The 20,239-nt window shown below is 56.4% G+C and overlaps 1 protein-coding gene across 1 annotated transcript in view; it reads right to left on the bottom strand.

Moving 5' to 3' along the window:
- Nucleotides 1–19,881, bottom strand: part of fhip1b (FHF complex subunit HOOK interacting protein 1B) — a 76,630-nt gene extending 56,749 nt beyond the window's left edge. Inside the window, exons 1-3 of the mRNA XM_070892630.1 lie at nucleotides 19,307–19,881; nucleotides 8,898–9,497; nucleotides 3,467–3,625 (exon numbers count right to left, since the gene is read on the bottom strand). Of these exons, the coding sequence (XP_070748731.1) occupies nucleotides 3,467–3,625; nucleotides 8,898–9,497; nucleotides 19,307–19,435 (888 nt within the window). The 5' untranslated portion in view covers nucleotides 19,436–19,881. The remainder of the gene's footprint in view (nucleotides 1–3,466; nucleotides 3,626–8,897; nucleotides 9,498–19,306) is intronic.
- Nucleotides 19,882–20,239: the final 358 nt, after the last annotated feature.

Below are 20,239 nucleotides of genomic sequence, written 5' to 3'. Positions count from 1 at the left end.
ACTTTAGTGGCAAAAACAGGAAGGTAGAATATTATCTGAATCGTGACAGATTTGGAAAAGGGGAGGTGCAACGAGACCTGGGTGTCATGGTTCATCAGTCATTGAAAGTTGGCATGCAGGTACAGCAGGTGATGAAGAAGGCAAATGGTATGTTGGCCTTCATAGCTAGGGGATTTGAGTATAGGAGCAGGGAGGTCTTACTGCAGTTGTACAGGCCTTGGTGAGGCCTCACCTGGAATATTGTGTACAGTTTTGGTCTCCTTATCTGAGGAAGGACATTCTTGCTATTGAGGGAGTGCAGCGAAGGTTCACCAGACTGATTCCCGGGATGGCAGGATTGACATATGAGGAGAGACTGGATCGACTGGGCTTATATTCACTGAAATTTAGAAGAATGAGATTGGATCTCATAGACACATATAAAATTCTGACGGGACTGGTTTGATGCAGGAAGGATGTTCCCGATGTTGGGGAAGTCCAGAACCAGGGGTCACGGTCTAAGGATAAGGGATAGGCCATTTAGGACCGAGATGAAGAGAAACTTCTTCACTCAGTGAGTTGTTAACGTGTGGAATTCTCTACCACAGAAAGCTGTTGATGCCAGTTCTTTAGATATATTCAAGAAGGAGTTAGATATGGCCCTTACGGCTAAAGGGATCAAGGGGTATGGAGAGAAAGCAGGAAAAGGGTACTGAGGAGAACGATCAGCCATGAATGGTGGTGCAGGCTCGAAGGGCCGAATGGCCTACTCCTGCACCTATTTTCTGTTTCTATGTTAACCTCGTCTCCGTAATTGCAACTATATCGTATCCGTTTACATCTATTTGTGTTGTTAATTCGTCTACCTTATTACAGATGCTTCGTGCATTCAGATTTGTCTTTTTAACATTATTAGACATCTGAACATTATTTTGTACTATAGCCCTATTTGTCTTATCGCTACTTTTTCTCATTTGTTAGTGTTTGTGTGCTCTGTCCATTCCTGATATAATCTGGTTATCCTTACCACAATCACTTTCCTACATTGCTTCCTTTTCTTTTCTCTTTAGCATTCTAGATTTCTCTCCAGTGTGAGCGATAAATGACCAGTTAATTGTTTAAAGAAATAAAATGAGGACGGCTTCTCGACCCGTCCAGTTGATGCTTCCGTAGAAAACTCTAAGTCTTGCCGTCACAGCCTCGAATTTCCCCTTGGAATAATTACAGTGTTTTTGTCCCGCCCTTCTCCTATACAGAGCCCGAGTATCCGTAACCTTAGATATAAACCCCCCGAACCCCTCGATTAGATTCCAGCCTGTAACTCACTCCCGGGTATCTGTTATTCTATATATAAACCCCACCCCCCGAACCCCTCGATTAGATTCCAGCCTGTAACTCACTCCCGGGTATCTGTTATTCTATATATAAACACCCCGAACCCCGCGATTAGATTCCAGCCTGTAACTCACTCCCAGGTATCTATTATTCTATATATAAACCCCCCGAACCCCGCGATTAGATTCCAGCCTGTAACTCACTCCCGGGTATCTGTTATTCTATATATAAACCCACTGAACCCCTCGATTAGATTCCAGCCTGTAACTCACGCCCAGGTATCTGTTATTCTATATATAAACCCCCCGAACCCCGCGATTAGATTCCAGCCTGTAACTCACTCCCAGGTATCCGTTATTCTATATATAAACCCCCCGAACCCCTCGATTAGATTCCAGCCTGTAACTCACTCCCGGGTATCTGTTATTCTATATATAAACCCCCCGAACCCCGCGATTAGATTCCAGCCTGTAACTCACTCCCAGGTATCCGTTATTCTATATATAAACCCCCTGAACCCCTCGATTAGATTCCAGCCTGTAACTCACTCCCAGGTATCTGTTATTCTATATATAAACCCCCCGAACCCCGCGATTAGATTCCAGCCTGTAACTCACTCCCAGGTATCCGTTATTCTATATATAAACCCCCCGAACCCCTCGATTAGATTCCAGCCTGTAACTCACTCCCGGGTATCTGTTATTCTATATATAAACCCCCCGAACCCCCCGATTAGATTCCAGCCTGTAACTCACTCCCGGGTATCTGTTATTCTATATATAAACCCTCCGAACCCCGCGATTAGATTACAGCCTGTAACTCACTCCCAGGTATCCGTTATTCTATATATAAACCCCCTGAACCCCTCGATTAGATTCCAGCCTGTAACTCACTCCCAGGTATCCGTTATTCTATATATAAACCCCCCGAACCCCTCGATTAGATTCCAGCCTGTAACTCACTCCCGGGTATCTGTTATTCTATATATAAACCCCCCGAACCCCCCGATTAGATTCCAGCCTGTAACTCACTCCCGGGTATCCGTTATTCTATATATAAACCCCCCAGAACCCCTCGATTAGATTCCAGCCTGTAACTCACTCCCGGGTATCTGTTATTGTATATATAAACCCCCCGAACCCCGCGATTAGATTTCAGCCTGTAACTCACTCCCAGGTATCCGTTATTCTATATATAAACCTCCCCCAAACCCCTCGATTAGATTCCAGCCTGTAACTCACTCCCGGGTATCTGTTATTCTATATATAAACCCCCCGAACCCCCCGATTAGATTCCAGCCTGTAACTCACTCCCGGGTATCTGTTATTCTATATATAAACCCCCCGAACCCCTCGATTAGATTCCAGCCTGTAACTCACTCCCAGGTATCCGTTATTCTATATATAAACCTCCCCCAAACCCCTCGATTAGATTCCAGCCTGTAACTCACTCCTGGGTATCTGTTATTCTATATATAAACCCCCTGAACCCCTCGATTAGATTCCAGCCTGTAACTCACTCCCGGGTATCTGTTATTCTATATATAAACCCCCCGAACCCCTCGATTAGATTCCAGCCTGTAACTCACTCCCAGGTATCCGTTATTCTATATATAAACCCCCCGAACCCCTCGATTAGATTCCAGCCTGTAACTCACTCCCGGGTATCCGTTATTCTATATATAAACCCCTGAATCCCTCGATTAGATTCCAGCCTGTAACTCACTCCCAGGTATCCGTTATTCTATATATAAACCTCCCCCGAACCCCTCGAATTAGATTCAAGCCTGTAACTCACTCCCGGGTATCTGTTATTCTATATATAAACCTCCCCTGAACCCCTCGATTAGATTCCAGCCTGTAACTCACTCCCGGGTATCTGTTATTCTATATATAAACCCCCCAAACCCCTCAATTAGATTCCAGCCTGTAACTCACTTCCAGGTATCCGTTATTCTATATATAAACCCCCCGAACCCCTCGATTAGATTCCAGCCTGTAACTCACTTCCGGGTATCTGTTATTCTATATATAAACCTCCCCCGGACCCCTCGATTAGATCCCAGCCTGTAACTCACTCCCGGGTTATGCATTGTATTGTTGATCAGACTGCAGCCTGTCACTGGTACTGGAAGGATGTGGCCTGCCTGTACCTGAATGACAGCGTTGCAGAATTCCAGGGAGTTCATGAACATGGTGAGCGAGGAGACGCCCATCCAATCCTCGCGGCGTAATGCGTGCCAATCATCGCCTCGCACCTCGATCTTTCGGGGTAAGGAGGAGTAAAGTGCACTGAGTCCCGTGGCCAGCACCTGTAGGAGCAAAGGTTAAAGGTCAGAGGGGCGGCTCACAACACGACCCGGACTGCGACTATCAGCACCCTGTTCACCCAGCAGCAGTAGAGAGAGGGGGAGAGAGGGCATGTGCTACACACTGACTAATGCCACCACCACGCAGGACAGGCCAGCTACCCACCATTGCTCCACATCCCTCGTACCCTGACCCAACCACAATCTAACCAGCTCAGTATGGAACATTTCAATTGACCCCCGGCCTCAACAGCGTTTGGAGGAGAGAGTTGCAGATTCCCAGCACCCTTTGTGTGAAGAAGTGCTCCCTGACATCACCCTGAACGGCCGGGCTCTAATTTTAAGGTCCTGCCCCTTGTTCTGGACTCCCCCCACCAGAGGGAACAGTTTCTCTCGATCCACCCGATCGAATCCTGTAATCATCGTAAGCCCCTCGATCAGATCGCCCCTCAATCTTCTAAAGCGAAGTGGCATAGCCCATCGGGCCAAGCGCACTGTTCCTGTGCTGTACATTCTATATAATTGTATGTAACCTGACCTCATAATTTACCCCCTTTTAAATTTTATAATTACTTTTTGTACCTGTGCATCCTTGTTACAAATCCCTCCATGGCCCTCGCCCCTCCCTATCTCTGCAATCTCCTCCAGCCCCACAACCCCCCCCCCCCCCGAGATGTCTGCACTCCTCTAATTCTGCCCTCCTGACCATCCCTGATTATAATCGCTCCATCATCGGTGGCCGTGCCTTCTGTTGCCTGGGTCCCAAGCTCTGGAACTCTCTCCCTAAACCTCTCCGCCTCTCTCTCCTCCTTTACGACGCTCCTTAAAACCTACATCTTTGACCCAGCTTTTGGTCACCTGCCCTAATATCTCCTTATGTGGCTCGGTGTCAAATTTTGTCTGATAATCGCTCCTGTGAAGCACCCTGGGACGTTTCAATCCGTTAAAGGCGCTATATAAATACAAGTTGGTGTGCACTAGCCCTTGGGGAATTGTCTGTCTGAACACCCAAATCCCTTTGCTCCCCCACAGTAATGGGGTTTTGAGGATTAGGTTTTTAAACTCCCGGGGAATGAGTTGAGCGATCAGGTGGTATAAATGGTGTGGGTTCACCGGGCAGCAGGGGAATGGGTAAGGGGCTGTAGGGGTCCTGCCTTGTACAGTGCAGGGCACTTGGACCCCGTGAAAGGCAATATAAAAGCAGCCTCAGTATAGTCTCCACTGAGATTCAATCAGGGCAGGAACAGCTCTGCTATCGGGAAGTGGTTGCATCTGTCTCCCGAGAGCAAGGGGAACACACCCTGTCCGTCTGTCTCAATAACCGCCCAGGACATTCCAAACATTCCACTCCACTCTGACACACGCCACTGCTCCGGCCAGCATTGTGCTACACGTCCGCTCAACACTGCCAATCCACGGGGAGAGAGGTTCTGCTGCAGCTACACAAAGCCCTGGTTAGACCACCCCTGGAGCACTGTGAGCAGTTCCCGGCCCCACACCTGGAGCACTGTGAGCAGTTCTGGGCCCACACCTGGAGCACTGTGAGTAGTTCTGGGCCCACACCTGGAGTACTGTGAGCAGTTCCCGGCCCCACACCTGGAGCACTGTGAGCAGTTCTGGGCCCATACCTGGAGCACTGGGAGCAGTTCTGGGCCCACACCTGGAGCACTGTGAGTAGTTCCCGGCCCCACACCTGGAGTACTGTGAGCAGTTCCCGGCCCCACACCTGGAGCACTGTGAGCAGTTCCCGGCCCCACACCTGGAGCACTGTGAGCAGTTCTGGGCCCACACCTGGAGCACTGTGAGCAGTTCCGGGCCCCACACCTGGAGCACTGTGAGCAGTTCTGGGCCCACACCTGGAGCACTGTGAGCAGTTCTGGGCCCTCACACCTGGAGCACTGTGAGCAGTTCTGGGCCCACACCTGGAGCACTGTGAGCAGTTCTGGGCCCACACCTGGAGCACTGTGAGCAGTTCCCGGCCCCACACCTGGAGCACTATGAGCAGTTCTGGGCCCACACCTGGAGCACTGTGAGCAGTTCCCGGCCCCACACCTGGAGCACTGTGAGCAGTTCTGGGCCCACACCTGGAGCACTGTGAGCAGTTCTGGGCCCACACCTGGAGCACTGTGAGCAGTTCTGGGCCCACACCTGGAGCACTGTGAGCAGTTCTGGGCCCACACCTGGAGCACTGTGAGCAGTTCTGGGCCCACACCTGGAGCACTGTGAGCAGTTCCGGGCCCCACACCTGGAGCACTGTGAGCAATTCCGGGCCCCACACCTGGAGCACTGTGAGCAGTTCTGGGCCCACACCTGGAGCACTGTGAGCAGTTCTGGGCCAACACCTGGAGCACTGTGAGCAGTTCCGGGCCCCACACCTGGAGCACTGTGAGCAGTTCTGGGCCCACACCTGGAGCACTGTGAGCAGTTCTGGGCCCACACCTGGAGCACTGGGAGCAGTTCTGGGCCCACACCTGGAGCACTGTGAGCAGTTCTGGGCCCACACCTGGAGCACTGTGAGCAGTTCTGGGCCCACACCTGGAGCACTGTGAGCAGTTCTGGGCCCACACCTGGAGCACTGTGAGCAGTTCTGGGCCCACACCTGGAGCACTGTGAGCAGTTCTGGGCCCACACCTGGAGTACTGTGAGCAGTTCTGGGCCCACACCTGGAGCACTGTGAGCAGTTCTGGGCCCACACCTGGAGCACTGTGAGCAGTTCTGGGCCCTCACACCTGGAGCACTGTGAGCAGTTCTGGGCCCACACCTGGAGCACTGTGAGCAGTTCTGGGCCCACACCTGGAGCACTGTGAGCAGTTCCGGGCCCCACACCTGGAGCACTGTGAGCAGTTCTGGGCCCACACCTGAGGGAGGATATATTGGCCTTGGAGGGAGTGCAGCATGGGTTTACCAGAATGATACCCGCACTCCAAGGGTTAAGTTACGAGGAGCGATTACACAAACTAGGGTTGTATTCCCGGGAATTTAGAAGGTTAAGGGGGTATCTGATTGAAGTTTTCAGGATATTGTGGGAAACAGAGGGTATATAGAGAGAAACTGTTCCCACTGGTTGGCGATTCTAGAATTCGAAGCAGTCTAAACATTCGAGCCAGACCTTTCAGGAGTGAAATTCGGAAACACTTGTACACACACAGGGCGGTAGAGGTTTGGAACTCACTTCCGCAAACGGCAGTTGATGCTGGGTCAATTGTTCATTTTAAATCTGAGATTGGGGCTTCATGTTAACCAAAGGTGTGAAGGGATATGGGCCAACGGTGGGGTCAGGTCACAGACCAACCGTGATCTCATCGAATGGCGGACAGGCGTGAGAACTGAATGATATCATCGCGGTGCGCAGTGCCCCGTTACCGCCCCAGAAGTGTAATTCGGCCGGGCATTGCGTTCCCTCTCTTACCGGCTGATGGTGACAACAGCTTCAGCTGGAGACTGCTGGAGGGGCACGATTTATAGGGGCCAGCTTGAAAAACAATTTTTGTCGGCCATTACTCTTTGCAGCTTGCGAACACATAGGCAGAGTGGCTGGGGGGCAGATCACAGCGATTTTGACATCACGGACTGTTCTGCCTCCTGACTATTCCTCTGTATCATTGACGGCAAATTTACAACCATAACATTTATCTCATTTCATGGGGGCTGTGTTGGCACTCAACCTCCTGCTCCGACTTCACCGAAGGAGGCTTCTTAGGCGAAGACAAAGGCGGAGACAAATGCAGAGAGACAGGCAACGAGAAGGACACGGGGCAAGGCAGGGAGAGGGAGACGGACGGGGAGAGGGAGAGGGACGGGGAGAGAGAGAGGGAGGGGGAGAGGGAGAGGGACGGGGAGAGGGAGAGGGAGAGGGAGAGGGAGGGGGAGAGGGAGAGGGAGGGGGAGAGGGAGAGGGAGAGGGAGAGAGACGGGGAGAGGGAGAGGGAGAGGGACGGGGAGAGGGAGAGGGACGGGGAGAGGGAGAGGGAGAGGGGGAGGGAGAGGGAGAGGGGGAGGAAGAGGGAGAGGGACAGGGAGAGGGAGAGGGAGAGGGAGAGGGACGGGGAGAGGGAGAGGGACGGGGAGGGTGAGAGGGAGAGGGAGAGGGAGAGGGAGGGGGAGAGGGACGGGGAGAGGGAGAGGGAGAGGGAAAGGGAGAGGGAGAGAGAGAGGGACGGGGAGAGGGAGAGGGATGGGGAGAGGGAGAGGGGAGAGGGAGAGGGAGAGGGAGGGGGAGGGGGAGAGGGAGAGGGAGAGAGAGAGAGGGGAAGGGGGAGGGGAAGAGGGAGAGGGAGAGGGAGAAGGAGGGGGAGAGGGAGAGGGAGACGGAGAGGGAGAGAGAGAGGGAGAGGAAGAGGGACGGGGAGAGGGAGAGGGAGGGGGAGGGGAAGAGGGAGAGGGAGAAGGAGAGAGAGAGGGAGGGGGAGAGGGAGAGGGAGAAGGAGAGAGAGAGGGAGGGGGAGAGGGAGAGGGAGGGGGAGGGGAAAAGGGAGAGAGAGAGGGATTGGAGAGGAAGAGTGAGAGGGAGAAGGAGGGGGAGAGGGAGTGGGAGAGGGAGAGGGAGGGGGAAAGGGAGAGGGAGAGGGAGAGGGAGGGGGAAAGGGAGAGGAAGGGGGAGAGGGAGAGGGAGAGGGAGAGATATGGGGAGAGAGAGAAAGGCAGCAAAATGTGGCCAGAGGGAGTTGGCCCCACAGGGCTGTCAACAGGAGACCTCATCCCCCCAGGGTATTGTGGCAGCAGTTCTCCTGCACCAGTGTCACTGAGGAACAGTGTAATTGGAGGCTGCATGTAAAAAAGTGTGTGTGTCCCGCCCACCATCCCACCTCATTGGAACGAGCCACAGAGGTCAGGATATGTCCCAGGTTGGACTCTGGGTCTGTGCTCATTGAGCTCATCTCAATCGGGGCCTCCACAATTGGCTACAATGACCCTGGGTTGAGATTAGTGGGGGGATGGGGAGCAGAGGGGGGTCACTGCTCTCCGGCTCATACTCCGCACTTTCCGTTCTCCCCTCCCCCCACCCCGAATGCTGCCCACTCCTCGCTGCACCCTGTTGCCGAGGTTTACGTCGGCTCGCGCAACAGCTGCGCTCTTCATGTGTTGGCAGGCTATTCGACCATGGGGGCCTTGCAGCCCCTTCCCCTCCTCGCTCACACGCACTGTCCAGCCCTTTGCTGGATAGCGACCCTGGCTAATGCCCCTTCCCTCCCCTCTCCCCGCCCGCGCCCCCCCTCTGCCCCGCCCCCCCCCCCCCCCCGGTCCCCCCCCCCCGCCCCCCACCCCGTGCACTCACCGGGCAGAAGTAGGAGTTCTCGGCGATGTAGTGGCCCACGGTGCTGTTCCCGGCAGAGATGGCCATGAGTAGGAGCAGAGCGTCCCGTGCCTGCTGGCCAATCAGGCCCTCGCGGTGGATGAAGGGGATGAGGATGGAGAAGATGAGGAGATTGGCGGGGCCCTGGTTGGTCTGGGCCTGGAAGAAGAGTTCCAGGATGGAGGGCTCCTTGGCCAGGGACACGCAGATCTGGTTGAGCAGCAGCACCAGGCTGTTCTCGAGCAGCGGGGAGCGGGGTTCCACGCACGCGCCCAGAAGCCGCGTCAAGGGGTTGAGGACGGGCTTGTGGCGGAGCAGGGGCTGGTGGGACTGGCTGACCAACAGGTCGTACAGCTTGAGTTGCTCCACCTTCTTCTCCTCGGTGAACTGCCAGTGCAGGTTCCAGCACAGCAGCCTCTCCAGGATGCCCTCCACGATCACCAGCTCCAGGATGGGCCCGATGCCCGTGTCCTCCCGTGGCCGCTCCTCCGCCAACAGGTACATCATCTGGTCGGTGTAATTGCGCACCGCGCTGGCTTCATCCACTGTCCGTGTGTCTGTACGCTCCACAATCCGCCTCACCTGTAACACACCACAACCCAAAATAAACCGGCCTCAGCCGGAGGCCATTCCGCCCTCAAGCCTGTCCCGCCATTCAATCAGATCATAAGAACATAAGAAATAGGAGCAGGAGTGGGCCATTCGGCCCCTCGAGCCTGCTCCGCCATTTAATAAGATCACGGCTGATCTGATCATGGACTCAGCTCCACTTCCCTGCCCGCTCCCCATAACCCCTTATCCCCTTATCGTTCAAAAAACTGTCTATCTCTGTCTTAAATTTATTCAATGTCCCGGCTTCCACAGCTCTCTGAGGCAGAGAATTCCACAGATCCACAACCCTCTGAGAGAAGAAATTTCTCCTCATCTCAGTTTTAAATGGGCGGCCCCTTATTCTAAGACCATGCCCCCTAGTTCTAGTCTCCCCCATCAGTGGAAACATCCTCTCTGCATCCACCTTGTCAAGCCCCCTCATAATCTTATACGTTTCGATAAGGTCACCTCTCATTCTTCTGAACTCCACCTTTCCTCATAAGTCAACCCCCTCATCCCCGGAATCAACCGAGTGAACCTTCTCTGAACTGCTTCCAAAGCAAGTATATCCTTTCGTAAATATGGAAACCAAAACTGCACGCAGTACTCCAGGTGTGGCCTCACCAATACCCTGTATAACTGTAGCAAGACTTCCCTGCTTTTATACTCCTGTTTTTCTAACTCCAGCCATTACCATTTCAATTTGGCCCATCGTCCCTTCTGTCTGTCTTCCACCCTATCACAGACCTTCCCTTTTGTACTCTCTCCCCCCCTCCCCCCCTTTCAGTACAGGTTAAGAATCCGTTCTTTCCGAACACTCAGAACTCCAGTTCTGACGAAGAGTCATCGACCTGAAATGTTAACTCTGCTTCCTCTCTCCACAGACGCTGCCTGACCCGCTGAGATTTCCAGCATTCTGTTTTTATTCCAGCCTCCGTAAAGGTTAAGGGGAGATTTAATCGAGGTGTTCAAAATCATGAGGAGTAAATAAGGAGACACTGTTTCCAGGGGCAGGAGGGTCGGTAACCAGAGGTCGCAGATTAAAGGTGATTGCTGAAAGAACCAGCAGAGGTCAATGTGTTTACGCAGCGAGTTGTTGTGATCGGGAACGCGCTGCCTGAAAGGGTAGTGGGAGCAGATTCAATAGTAACTTTCAAACGGGAATTAAATACTATGGGAGTGGGACATTTATAAATAACCTTCCCTCAGGAAATCGGTGAGTAAAGTCCACCAAAGGTGAAAGTGTACACGGGCTGTGGGAGGGAGAGTGTACACGGGCTGTGGGAGGGAGATTGTACACGGGCTGTGGGAGGGAGAGTGTACACGGGCTGTGGGAGGGAGAGTGTACACGGGCTGTGGGAAGGGAGAGTGTACATGGGCTGTGGGAGGGAGAGTGTACACGGGCTGTGGGAGGGGATACAATGGGTGGGGAGAGTCAGTGATCGGGGAGAGTGTACACGGGCTGTGGGAGGGAGAGTGTACACGGGCTGTGGGAAGGGAGAGTGTACACGGGCTGTGGGAGGGGATACAATGGGTGGGGAGAGTCAGTGATTGGGGAGAGTGTACACGGGCTGTGGGAGGGAGAGTGTACACAGGCTGTGGGAAGGGAGAGTGTACATGGGCTGTGGGAGGGAGAGTGTACACGGGCTGTGGGAGGGGATACAATGGGTGGGGAGAGTCAGTGATCAGGGAGAGTGTACACGGGCTGTGGGAGGGAGAGTGTACACGGGCTGTGGGAAGAGAGAGTGTACATGGGCTATGGGAGGGGAGAGTGTACATGTGCTGTGGGAGGGAGAGTGTACACGGGCTGTGGGAGGGGATACAATGGGTGGGGAGAGTCAGTGATCGGGGAGAGTGTACACGGGCTGTGGGAGGGAAAGTGTACATGAGCTGTGGGAAGGGAGAGTGTACATGGGCTGTGGGAGGGGATTCACTGTGTGGGGAGAGTCAGTGATCGGGGAGAGTGTACATGGGTTGTGGGAGGGGAGAGTGTACAGGGACTGTGGGAGGGGATTCAATGGGTGGGGAGAGTCGGTGATCAGGGAGAGTGTACATGGGCTGTGGGAGGGGATTCACTGTGTGGGGAGAGTCAGTGATCGGGGAGAGTGTACATGGGTTGTGGGAGGGGAGAGTGTACAGGGACTGTGGGAGGGGATTCAATGGGTGGGGAGAGTCGGTGATCAGGGAGAGTGTACATGGGCTGTGGGAGGGGATACAATGGGTGGGGAGAGTCAGTGATCGGGGAGAGTATACATGGGCTGTGGGAGGTAGAGTGTACATGGGCTGTGGGAAGGGAGAGTGTACATGGGCTGTGGGACGGGACTCACTGTGTGGGGAGAGTCAGTGATCGGGGAGAGTGTACATGGGTTGTGGGAGGGGAGAGTGTACACGGACTGTGGGAGGGGATTCAATGGGTGGGGAGAGTCGATGATCAAGGAGAGTGTACACAGACTGTGGGAGGGAGGTTGAATGCATGGGGAGAGTCGGTGATCGGGGAGAGTGTACACAGGCTGTGGGAGGAGATTGAATGGGTGGGGAGAGTCCGTGATCGGGGAGTGTGTACATGGTCTGTGGGAGGGAGAGTGTACATGGTCTGTGGGAGGGGAGAGTGTACACGGGCTGTGGGAGGGGAGAGTGTACACGGACTGTGGGAGGGGAGAGTGTACACGAACTGTGGGAGGGGATTCAGTGGGTGGGGAGAGTCGGTGATCGGGGAGAGTGTACACGGACTGTGGGAGGGGATTCACTGTCTGGGGAGAGTTGGTGATCGGGGAGAGTGTACACAGACTGTGGGAGGGGAGAGTGTACGCAGACTGTGGGAGGGGAGAGTGTACACGGGCTGTGGGAGGGGAGAGTGTACACGGGCTGTGGGGAGGAGAGAGTGTACACGGGCTGTGGGGAGGGGAGAGTGTACACGGACTGTGGGAGGGGAGAGTGTACACGGACTGTGGGAGGGGAGAGTGTACACGGGCTGTGGGAGAGGAGAGTGTACACGGGCTGTGGGAGAGGAAAGTGTACACGGACTGTGGGAGGGGAGAGTGTACACGGGCTGTGGGAGGGGAGAGTGTACACGGACTGTGGGAGGGGAGAGTGTGCACGAACTGTGTGAGGGGAGAGTGTACACGGGCTGTGGGAGGGGAGAGTGTACACGGGCTGTGGGAGGGGAGAGTGTACACGGACTGTGGGAGGGAATTCAGTGGGTGGGGAGAGTCGGTGATCGGGGAGAGTGTACACGGGCTGTGGGAGGGGATTCACTGTCTGGGGAGAGTCGGTGATCGGGGAGAGTGTACACAGACTGTGGGAGGGGAGAGTGTACACAGACTGTGGGAGGGGAGAGTGTACACGGGCTGTGGGAGGGGAGAGTGTACACGGGCTGTGGGGAGGAGAGAGTGTACATGGGCTGTGGGGAGGGGAGAGTGTACACGGACTGTGGGAGGGGAGAGTGTACACGGACTGTGGGAGGGGAGAGTGTACACGGGCTGTGGGAGAGGAGAGTGTACACGGGCTGTGGGAGAGGAGAGTGTACACGGACTGTGGGAGGGGAGAGTGTACACGGGCTGTGGGAGGAGAGAGTGTACACGGGCTGTGGGAGAGGAGAGTGTACACGGACTGTGGGAGGGGAGAGTGTACACGGGCTGTGGGAGGGGAGAGTGTACACGGGCTGTGGGAGGGGAGAGTGTACACGGGTTGTGGGAAGGGAGAGTGTACACGGGCTGTGGGAGAGGAGAGTGTACACGGACTGTGGGAGGGGAGAGTGTACACGGGTTGTGGGAAGGGAGAGTGTACACGGGCTGTGGGAGAGGAGAGTGTACACGGGCTGTGGGAGGGGAGAGTGTACACGGGCTGTGGGAGAGGAGAGTGTACACGGGCTGTGGGAGAGGAGAGTGTACACGGACTGTGGGAGGGGAGAGTGTACACGGGCTGTGGGAGGGGAGAGTGTACACGGACTGTGGGAGGGGAGAGTGTACACGAACTGTGTGAGGGGAGAGTGTACACGGGCTGTGGGAGGGGAGAGTGTACACGGGCTGTGGGAGGGGAGAGTGTACACGGGTTGTGGGAAGGGAGAGTGTACACGGACTGTGGGAGGGGATTCAGTGGGTGGGGAGAGTCGGTGATCGGAGAGAGTGTACACAGACTGTGGGAGGGGATTCACTGTCTGGGGAGAGTCGGTGATCGGGGAGAGTGTACACGGGCTGTGGGAGGGGAGAGTGTACACGGACTGTGGGAGGGGAGAGTGTACACGGGCTGTGGGAGAGGAGAGTGTACACGGGCTGTGGGAGAGGAGAGTGTACACGGACTGTGGGAGGGGAGAGTGTACACGGGCTGTGGGAGGGGAGAGTGTACACGGACTGTGGGAGGGGAGAGTGTACACGAACTGTGGGAGGGGATTCAGTGGGTGGGGAGAGTCGGTGATCGGGGAGAGTGTACACGGACTGTGGGAGGGGATTCACTGTCTGGGGAGAGTCGGTGATCGGGGAGAGTGTACACAGACTGTGGGAGGGGAGAGTGTACGCAGACTGTGGGAGGGGAGAGTGTACACGGGCTGTGGGAGGGGAGAGTGTACACGGGCTGTGGGGAGGAGAGAGTGTACACGGGCTGTGGGGAGGGGAGAGTGTACACGGACTGTGGGAGGGGAGAGTGTACACGGACTGTGGGAGGGGAGAGTGTACACGGGCTGTGGGAGAGGAGAGTGTACACGGGCTGTGGGAGAGGAAAGTGTACACGGACTGTGGGAGGGGAGAGTGTACACGGGCTGTGGGAGGGGAGAGTGTACACGGACTGTGGGAGGGGAGAGTGTACACGAACTGTGGGAGGGGAGAGTGTACACGGACTGTGGGAGGGAATTCAGTGGGTGGGGAGAGTCGGTGATCGGGGAGAGTGTACACGGGCTGTGGGAGGGGAGAGTGTACACGGGCTGTGGGAGAGGAGAGTGTACACGGGCTGTGGGAGAGGAAAGTGTACACGGACTGTGGGAGGGGAGAGTGTACACGGGCTGTGGGAGGGGAGAGTGTACACGGGCTGTGGGAGGGGAGAGTGTACACGGGCTGTGGGAGGGGAGAGTGTACACGGACTGTGGGAGGGAATTCAGTGGGTGGGGAGAGTCGGTGATCGGGGAGAGTGTACACGGGCTGTGGGAGGGGATTCACTGTCTGGGGAGAGTCGGTGATCGGCGAGAGTGTACACAGACTGTGGGAGGGGAGAGTGTACACAGACTGTGGGAGGGGAGAGTGTACACGGGCTGTGGGAGGGGAGAGTGTACACGGGCTGTGGGGAGGAGAGAGTGTACATGGGCTGTGGGGAGGGGAGAGTGTACACGGACTGTGGGAGGGGAGAGTGTACACGGACTGTGGGAGGGGAGAGTGTACACGGGCTGTGGGAGAGGAGAGTGTACACGGGCTGTGGGAGAGGGGAGTGTACACGGACTGTGGGAGGGGAGAGTGTACACGGGCTGTGGGAGGGGAGAGTGTACACGGGCTGTGGGAGAGGAGAGTGTACACGGACTGTGGGAGGGGAGAGTGTACACGGGCTGTGGGAGGGGAGAGTGTACACGGGCTGTGGGAGGGGAGAGTGTACACGGGTTGTGGGAAGGGAGAGTGTACACGGGCTGTGGGAGAGGAGAGTGTACACGGACTGTGGGAGGGGAGAGTGTACACGGGTTGTGGGAAGGGAGAGTGTACACGGGCTGTGGGAGAGGAGAGTGTACACGGGCTGTGGGAGGGGAGAGTGTACACGGGCTGTGGGAGAGGAGAGTGTACACGGGCTGTGGGAGAGGAGAGTGTACACGGACTGTGGGAGGGGAGAGTGTACACGGGCTGTGGGAGGGGAGAGTGTACACGGACTGTGGGAGGGGAGAGTGTACACGAACTGTGTGAGGGGAGAGTGTACACGGGCTGTGGGAGGGGAGAGTGTACACGGGCTGTGGGAGGGGAGAGTGTACACGGGTTGTGGGAAGGGAGAGTGTACACGGACTGTGGGAGGGGATTCAGTGGGTGGGGAGAGTCGGTGATCGGAGAGAGTGTACACAGACTGTGGGAGGGGATTCACTGTCTGGGGAGAGTCGGTGATCGGGGAGAGTGTACACGGGCTGTGGGAGGGGAGAGTGTACACGGACTGTGGGAGGGGAGAGTGTACACGGGCTGTGGGAGAGGAGAGTGTACACGGGCTGTGGGAGAGGAGAGTGTACACGGACTGTGGGAGGGGAGAGTGTACACGGACTGTGGGAGGGGAGAGTGTACACGGGCTGTGGGAGAGGAGAGTGTACACGGGCTGTGGGAGAGGAGAGTGTACACGGACTGTGGGAGGGGAGAGTGTACACAGACTGTGGGAGGGGAGAGTGTACACGGGCTGTGGGAGGGGAGAGTGTACACGGGCTGTGGGAGGGGAGAGTGTACACGAGCTGTGGGAGGGGAGAGTGTACACGGGCTATAGGAGGGGATTCGCTGTGTGGGGAGAGTCGATGAGAGGATAACACGGATTAGATAGAGAGTAAAACTCCCTCTACTCTGCATCAATGATGTGTCAACAACAACTTGCATTTATATAGCGCCTTTAACGTGGTAAAACTCCCCGCGGCGCTTCACGGGAGTGATTATCAAACAAACTGTGACACCGAGCCACACAAGGAGATATTAGGGCAGGTGACCAAAAGATTGGTCAAAGAGGTCAGTTTTAAGGAGCATCTTATAGGAGGAGAGAGAGGCGGCGAGGTTTAGGGAGGAGTTCCAGAGTTTGGGGCCCAGGCAGCTGGTGGCGTGATTAAAATTGGCAGGAGGCCAGACTTAGAGGAGCGCAGAGATCTCGGGGGGGGGTTGTGGGGCTAGAGGAAGTTACTGAGATAGGGAGGGGGCGAGGTCATGGAAGGATTTGACAACAAGGATGAGGATTTTAAAATCGAGGCCAGGCTTAACCGGGAGCCAATGTAGGTCAGCGAGCCCAGAGACCAGAGGAGCAGCTCCTGGTCCCCCAATGAAATCAGGAATCAGTGTCCGTCATGGACCGACACCCAATAACAGCTGTTCCTATGGACTGGAGGATAGCTAATGTAACACCACTTTTTAAGAAAGGAGGGAGAGAGAAAACGGGTAATTATAGACCAGTTAGCCTGACATCAGTTGAGGAAAATGTTGGAATCAATTATTAAGGATGAAATAACAGCGCATTTGGAAAGCAGTGACAGGATCGGTCCAAGTCTGCATGGATTTATGAAAGGGAAATCATACTTGACAAATCTTCTAGAATTTTTTGAGGATGTAACTAGTAGAGTGGACAAGGGAGAACCAGTGGATGTGGTGTATTTGGACTTTTTGACAAGGTCTCACACAAGAAATTGCTGTGCAAAATTCAAGTACATGGTATTGGGGGTAATGTACTGACGTGGATAGGGAACTGGTTGTCAGACAGGAAGCAGAGAGTCGGGGTATGGGCACAGTACAGGTACGGGGGTATGGGCACAGTATGGGTACGGGGGGTATGGACACGGTACGGGTACAGGGGTATGGGCACAGTACGGGTACAGGGGTATGGGCACAGTACGGGGGTATGGGCACAGTATGGGTACGGGGTATGGGCACAGTACGGGTACAGGGGTATGGACACGGTATGGGTACAGGGGTATGGGCACAGTACGGGTACGGGGGTATGGGCACAGTACGGGTACAGGGGTATGGGCACAGTACGGGGGTATGGGCACAGTATGGGTATGGGGTATGGGCACAGTATGGGTACGGGGGTATGGGCACAGTACGGGTACGGGGGTGTGGGCACAGTATGGGTACGGGGGTGTGAGCACAGTATGGGTACGGGGGTGTGGGCACAGTATGGGGGTATGGGCACAGTACGGGTACGGGGTATGGGCACAGTACGGGTACGGGGGTGTGGGCACAGTATGGGTACGGGGGTATGGACACGGTACGGGTACAGGGATATGGGCACAGTATGGGGGTATGGGCACAGTATGGGTACGGGGATATGGGCACAGTATGGGTACGGGAGTATGGGCACAGTACGGGTACAGGGGTATGGGCACAGTACAGGGGTATGGGCACAGTACGGGGGTATGGGCACAGTACGGGTACGGGGTATGGGCACAGTACGGGTACGGGGGTGTGGGCACAGTATGGGTACGGGGGTATGGACACGGTACGGGTACAGGGGTATGGGCACAGTACGGGGGTATGGGCACAGTATGGGTACGGGGATATGGGCACAGTACGGGTACAGGGGTATGGGCACAGTACGGGGGTATGGGCACAGTATGGGTACGGGGGTATGGACACGGTACGGGTACAGGGGTATGGGCACAGTACGGTACGGGGGTATGGGCACAGTACGGGTACGGGGGTATGGGCACAGTATGGGTACGGGGGTATGGGCACAGTACGGGTACAGGGGTATGGGCACAGTACGGGTACGGGGGTGTGGGCACAGTATGGGTACGGGGGTGTGGGCACAGTATGGGTACGGGGGTGTGGGCACAGTACGGGGGTATGGGCACAGTACGGGTACGGGGTATGGGCACAGTACGGGTACAGGGGTATGGGCACAGTACGGGGGTATGGGCACAGTACGGGTACGGTGTATGGGCACAGTATGGGTACGGGAGTATGGGCACAGTACGGGTACAGGGGTATGGGCACAGTACAGGGGTATGGGCACAGTACGGGGGTATGGGCACAGTACGGGTACGGGGGTATGGACACGGTGCGGTTACAGGGGTATGGGCACAGTACGGGGGTATGGGCACAGTATGGGTACGGGGGTATGGACACGGTACGGGTACAGGGGTATGGGCACAGTACGGTACGGGGGTATGGGCACAGTACGGGTACGTGGGTATGGGCACAGTATGGGTACGGGGGTATGGGCACAGTACGGGTACAGGGGTATGGGCACAGTATGGGTACGGGGCTATGGGCACAGTACGGGTACAGGGGTATGGGCACAGTACGGTACGGGGGTATGGGCACAGTACGGGTACGGGGGTATGGGCACAGTATGGGTACAGGGGTATGGGCACAGTATGGGTACGGGGGTATGGACACGGTACGGGTACAGGGGTATGGGCACAGTATGGGTAAGGGGGTATGGGCACAGTCTGGGTACGGGGGTATGGACACGGTACGGGTACAGGGGTATGGGCACCGTACGGGGGTATGGGCACAGTATGGGTACGGGGGGTATGGGCACAGTACGGGATCGGGGGTATGGGCACAGTACGGGTACGGGGGTACGGGCACAGTATGGGTAAACATAGAAACATAGAAAATAGGTGCAGGAGAAGGCCATTCGGCCCTTTGAGCCTGCACCGCCATTCAATAAAATCATGGCTGATCATTCACCTCAGTACCCCTTTCCTGCTTTCTCTCCATACTCCTTGATCCTTTTAGCCGTAAGGGCCACATCTAACTCCCTCTTGAATATATCTAACGAACTGGCCTCAACAACTCTCTGCGGCAGGGAATTCCACAGGTTCACAACTCTCTGAGTGAAGAAGTTTCTCCTCATCTCGGTCCTAAATGACCTACCCCTTATCCTTAGACTGTGACCCCTGGTTCTGGACTTCCCCAACATTGGGAACATTCTACCCGCAACTAACCTGTCCAGTCCCATCAGAATTTTATACGTTTCTATGAGATCCCCTCTCATCCTTCTAAACTCCAGTGAATACAGGCCCAGTCGATCCAGTCTCTCCTCATATGTCAGTCCTGCCATCCCAGGAATAAGTCTGGTGAACCTTTGCTGCACTTCCTCAATAGCAAGAACGTCCTTCCTACTGGGGTACGGAGAGCTGATGTCCTTACCTGAGTCCAGTGGTTTTTGAACACCATGAAGCAGGTCTCGGGGTCGGCAGTGACCGGGGTCTGGGGGCCTGTGGTCCGGCTCGCCCTGTTGCCGGCTCCTCTGGGGTTCAGCTTAGTCAGCCAGCTCATTCTTTCCACAGGCTCCGGAGTGTGGGGCCGGGCGTAGGAGGGGTGTGGAGCGGGGGGAGGGGTGGGAAGCAGGGGGAGGGGACAGGGCGGGGGGGGGGGAGGAGAGGATGGGCGCCGGGCAGTAGAGGTCGGGATAGGAAGGCTGCGGAGCGGGGGGAGGGGGAGGGGAGGGGAAGGGTGTGGAGCGGGGGCAGGGGGAGGGGAGGAAGGGTGCACAGCGGGAGGAGGGGTGCGGAGCGGGGGGAGGGGTGTGGAGTGGGGGGGGGAGGAGTGGTGTTGAGCGGGGGGGAGGGGAGCAGGGGTGCGGAGTGGGGGGGAGGGGGAGGATAGGAGGGGTGCGTAGCGAGTGGAAGGGTCGGGTTCGGAGTGGGGGAAGGGGACGGGGGGTGGGTTACGGAGCAGGAGGAGGGGTCGGGGTAAGGGTGCGGAGCAGGGAGAGGGGGAGGGGTAGGAGGGGTGCGGAGAGGAGAGTGGGGTCGGGGTAAGGGTGCGCAGCGGGGGGAGGGGGAGGGGTAGGAGGGGTGCGGAGCGGGGGAGGGGTCGGGGTAGGAGGGGTGCGGAGAGGGGAGTGGGGTCGGGGTAAGGGTGCGCAGCGGGGGGAGGGGGAGGGGTAGGAGGGGTGCGGAGCGGGGGAGGGGTCGGGGTAGGAGGGGTGCGGAGCGGGGGGAGGGGGAGGGGTAAGAGGGGTGCGGAGCGGGGGAGGGGTAGGAGGGGTGCGGAGCGGGGGAGGGGGAGGGGTAGGAGGGGTGCGGAGCGGGGGGAGGGGGAGGGGTAGGAGGGGTGCGGAGCGGGGGAGGGGTCGGG

Source organism: Pristiophorus japonicus, chromosome 10 (assembly GCF_044704955.1).
Source record: "Pristiophorus japonicus isolate sPriJap1 chromosome 10, sPriJap1.hap1, whole genome shotgun sequence".
NCBI lineage: Eukaryota > Metazoa > Chordata > Chondrichthyes > Pristiophoridae > Pristiophorus > Pristiophorus japonicus.
Note: the sequence above shows the minus strand (reverse complement) of the source record. Positions and strands in the feature narration are given on the sequence as shown.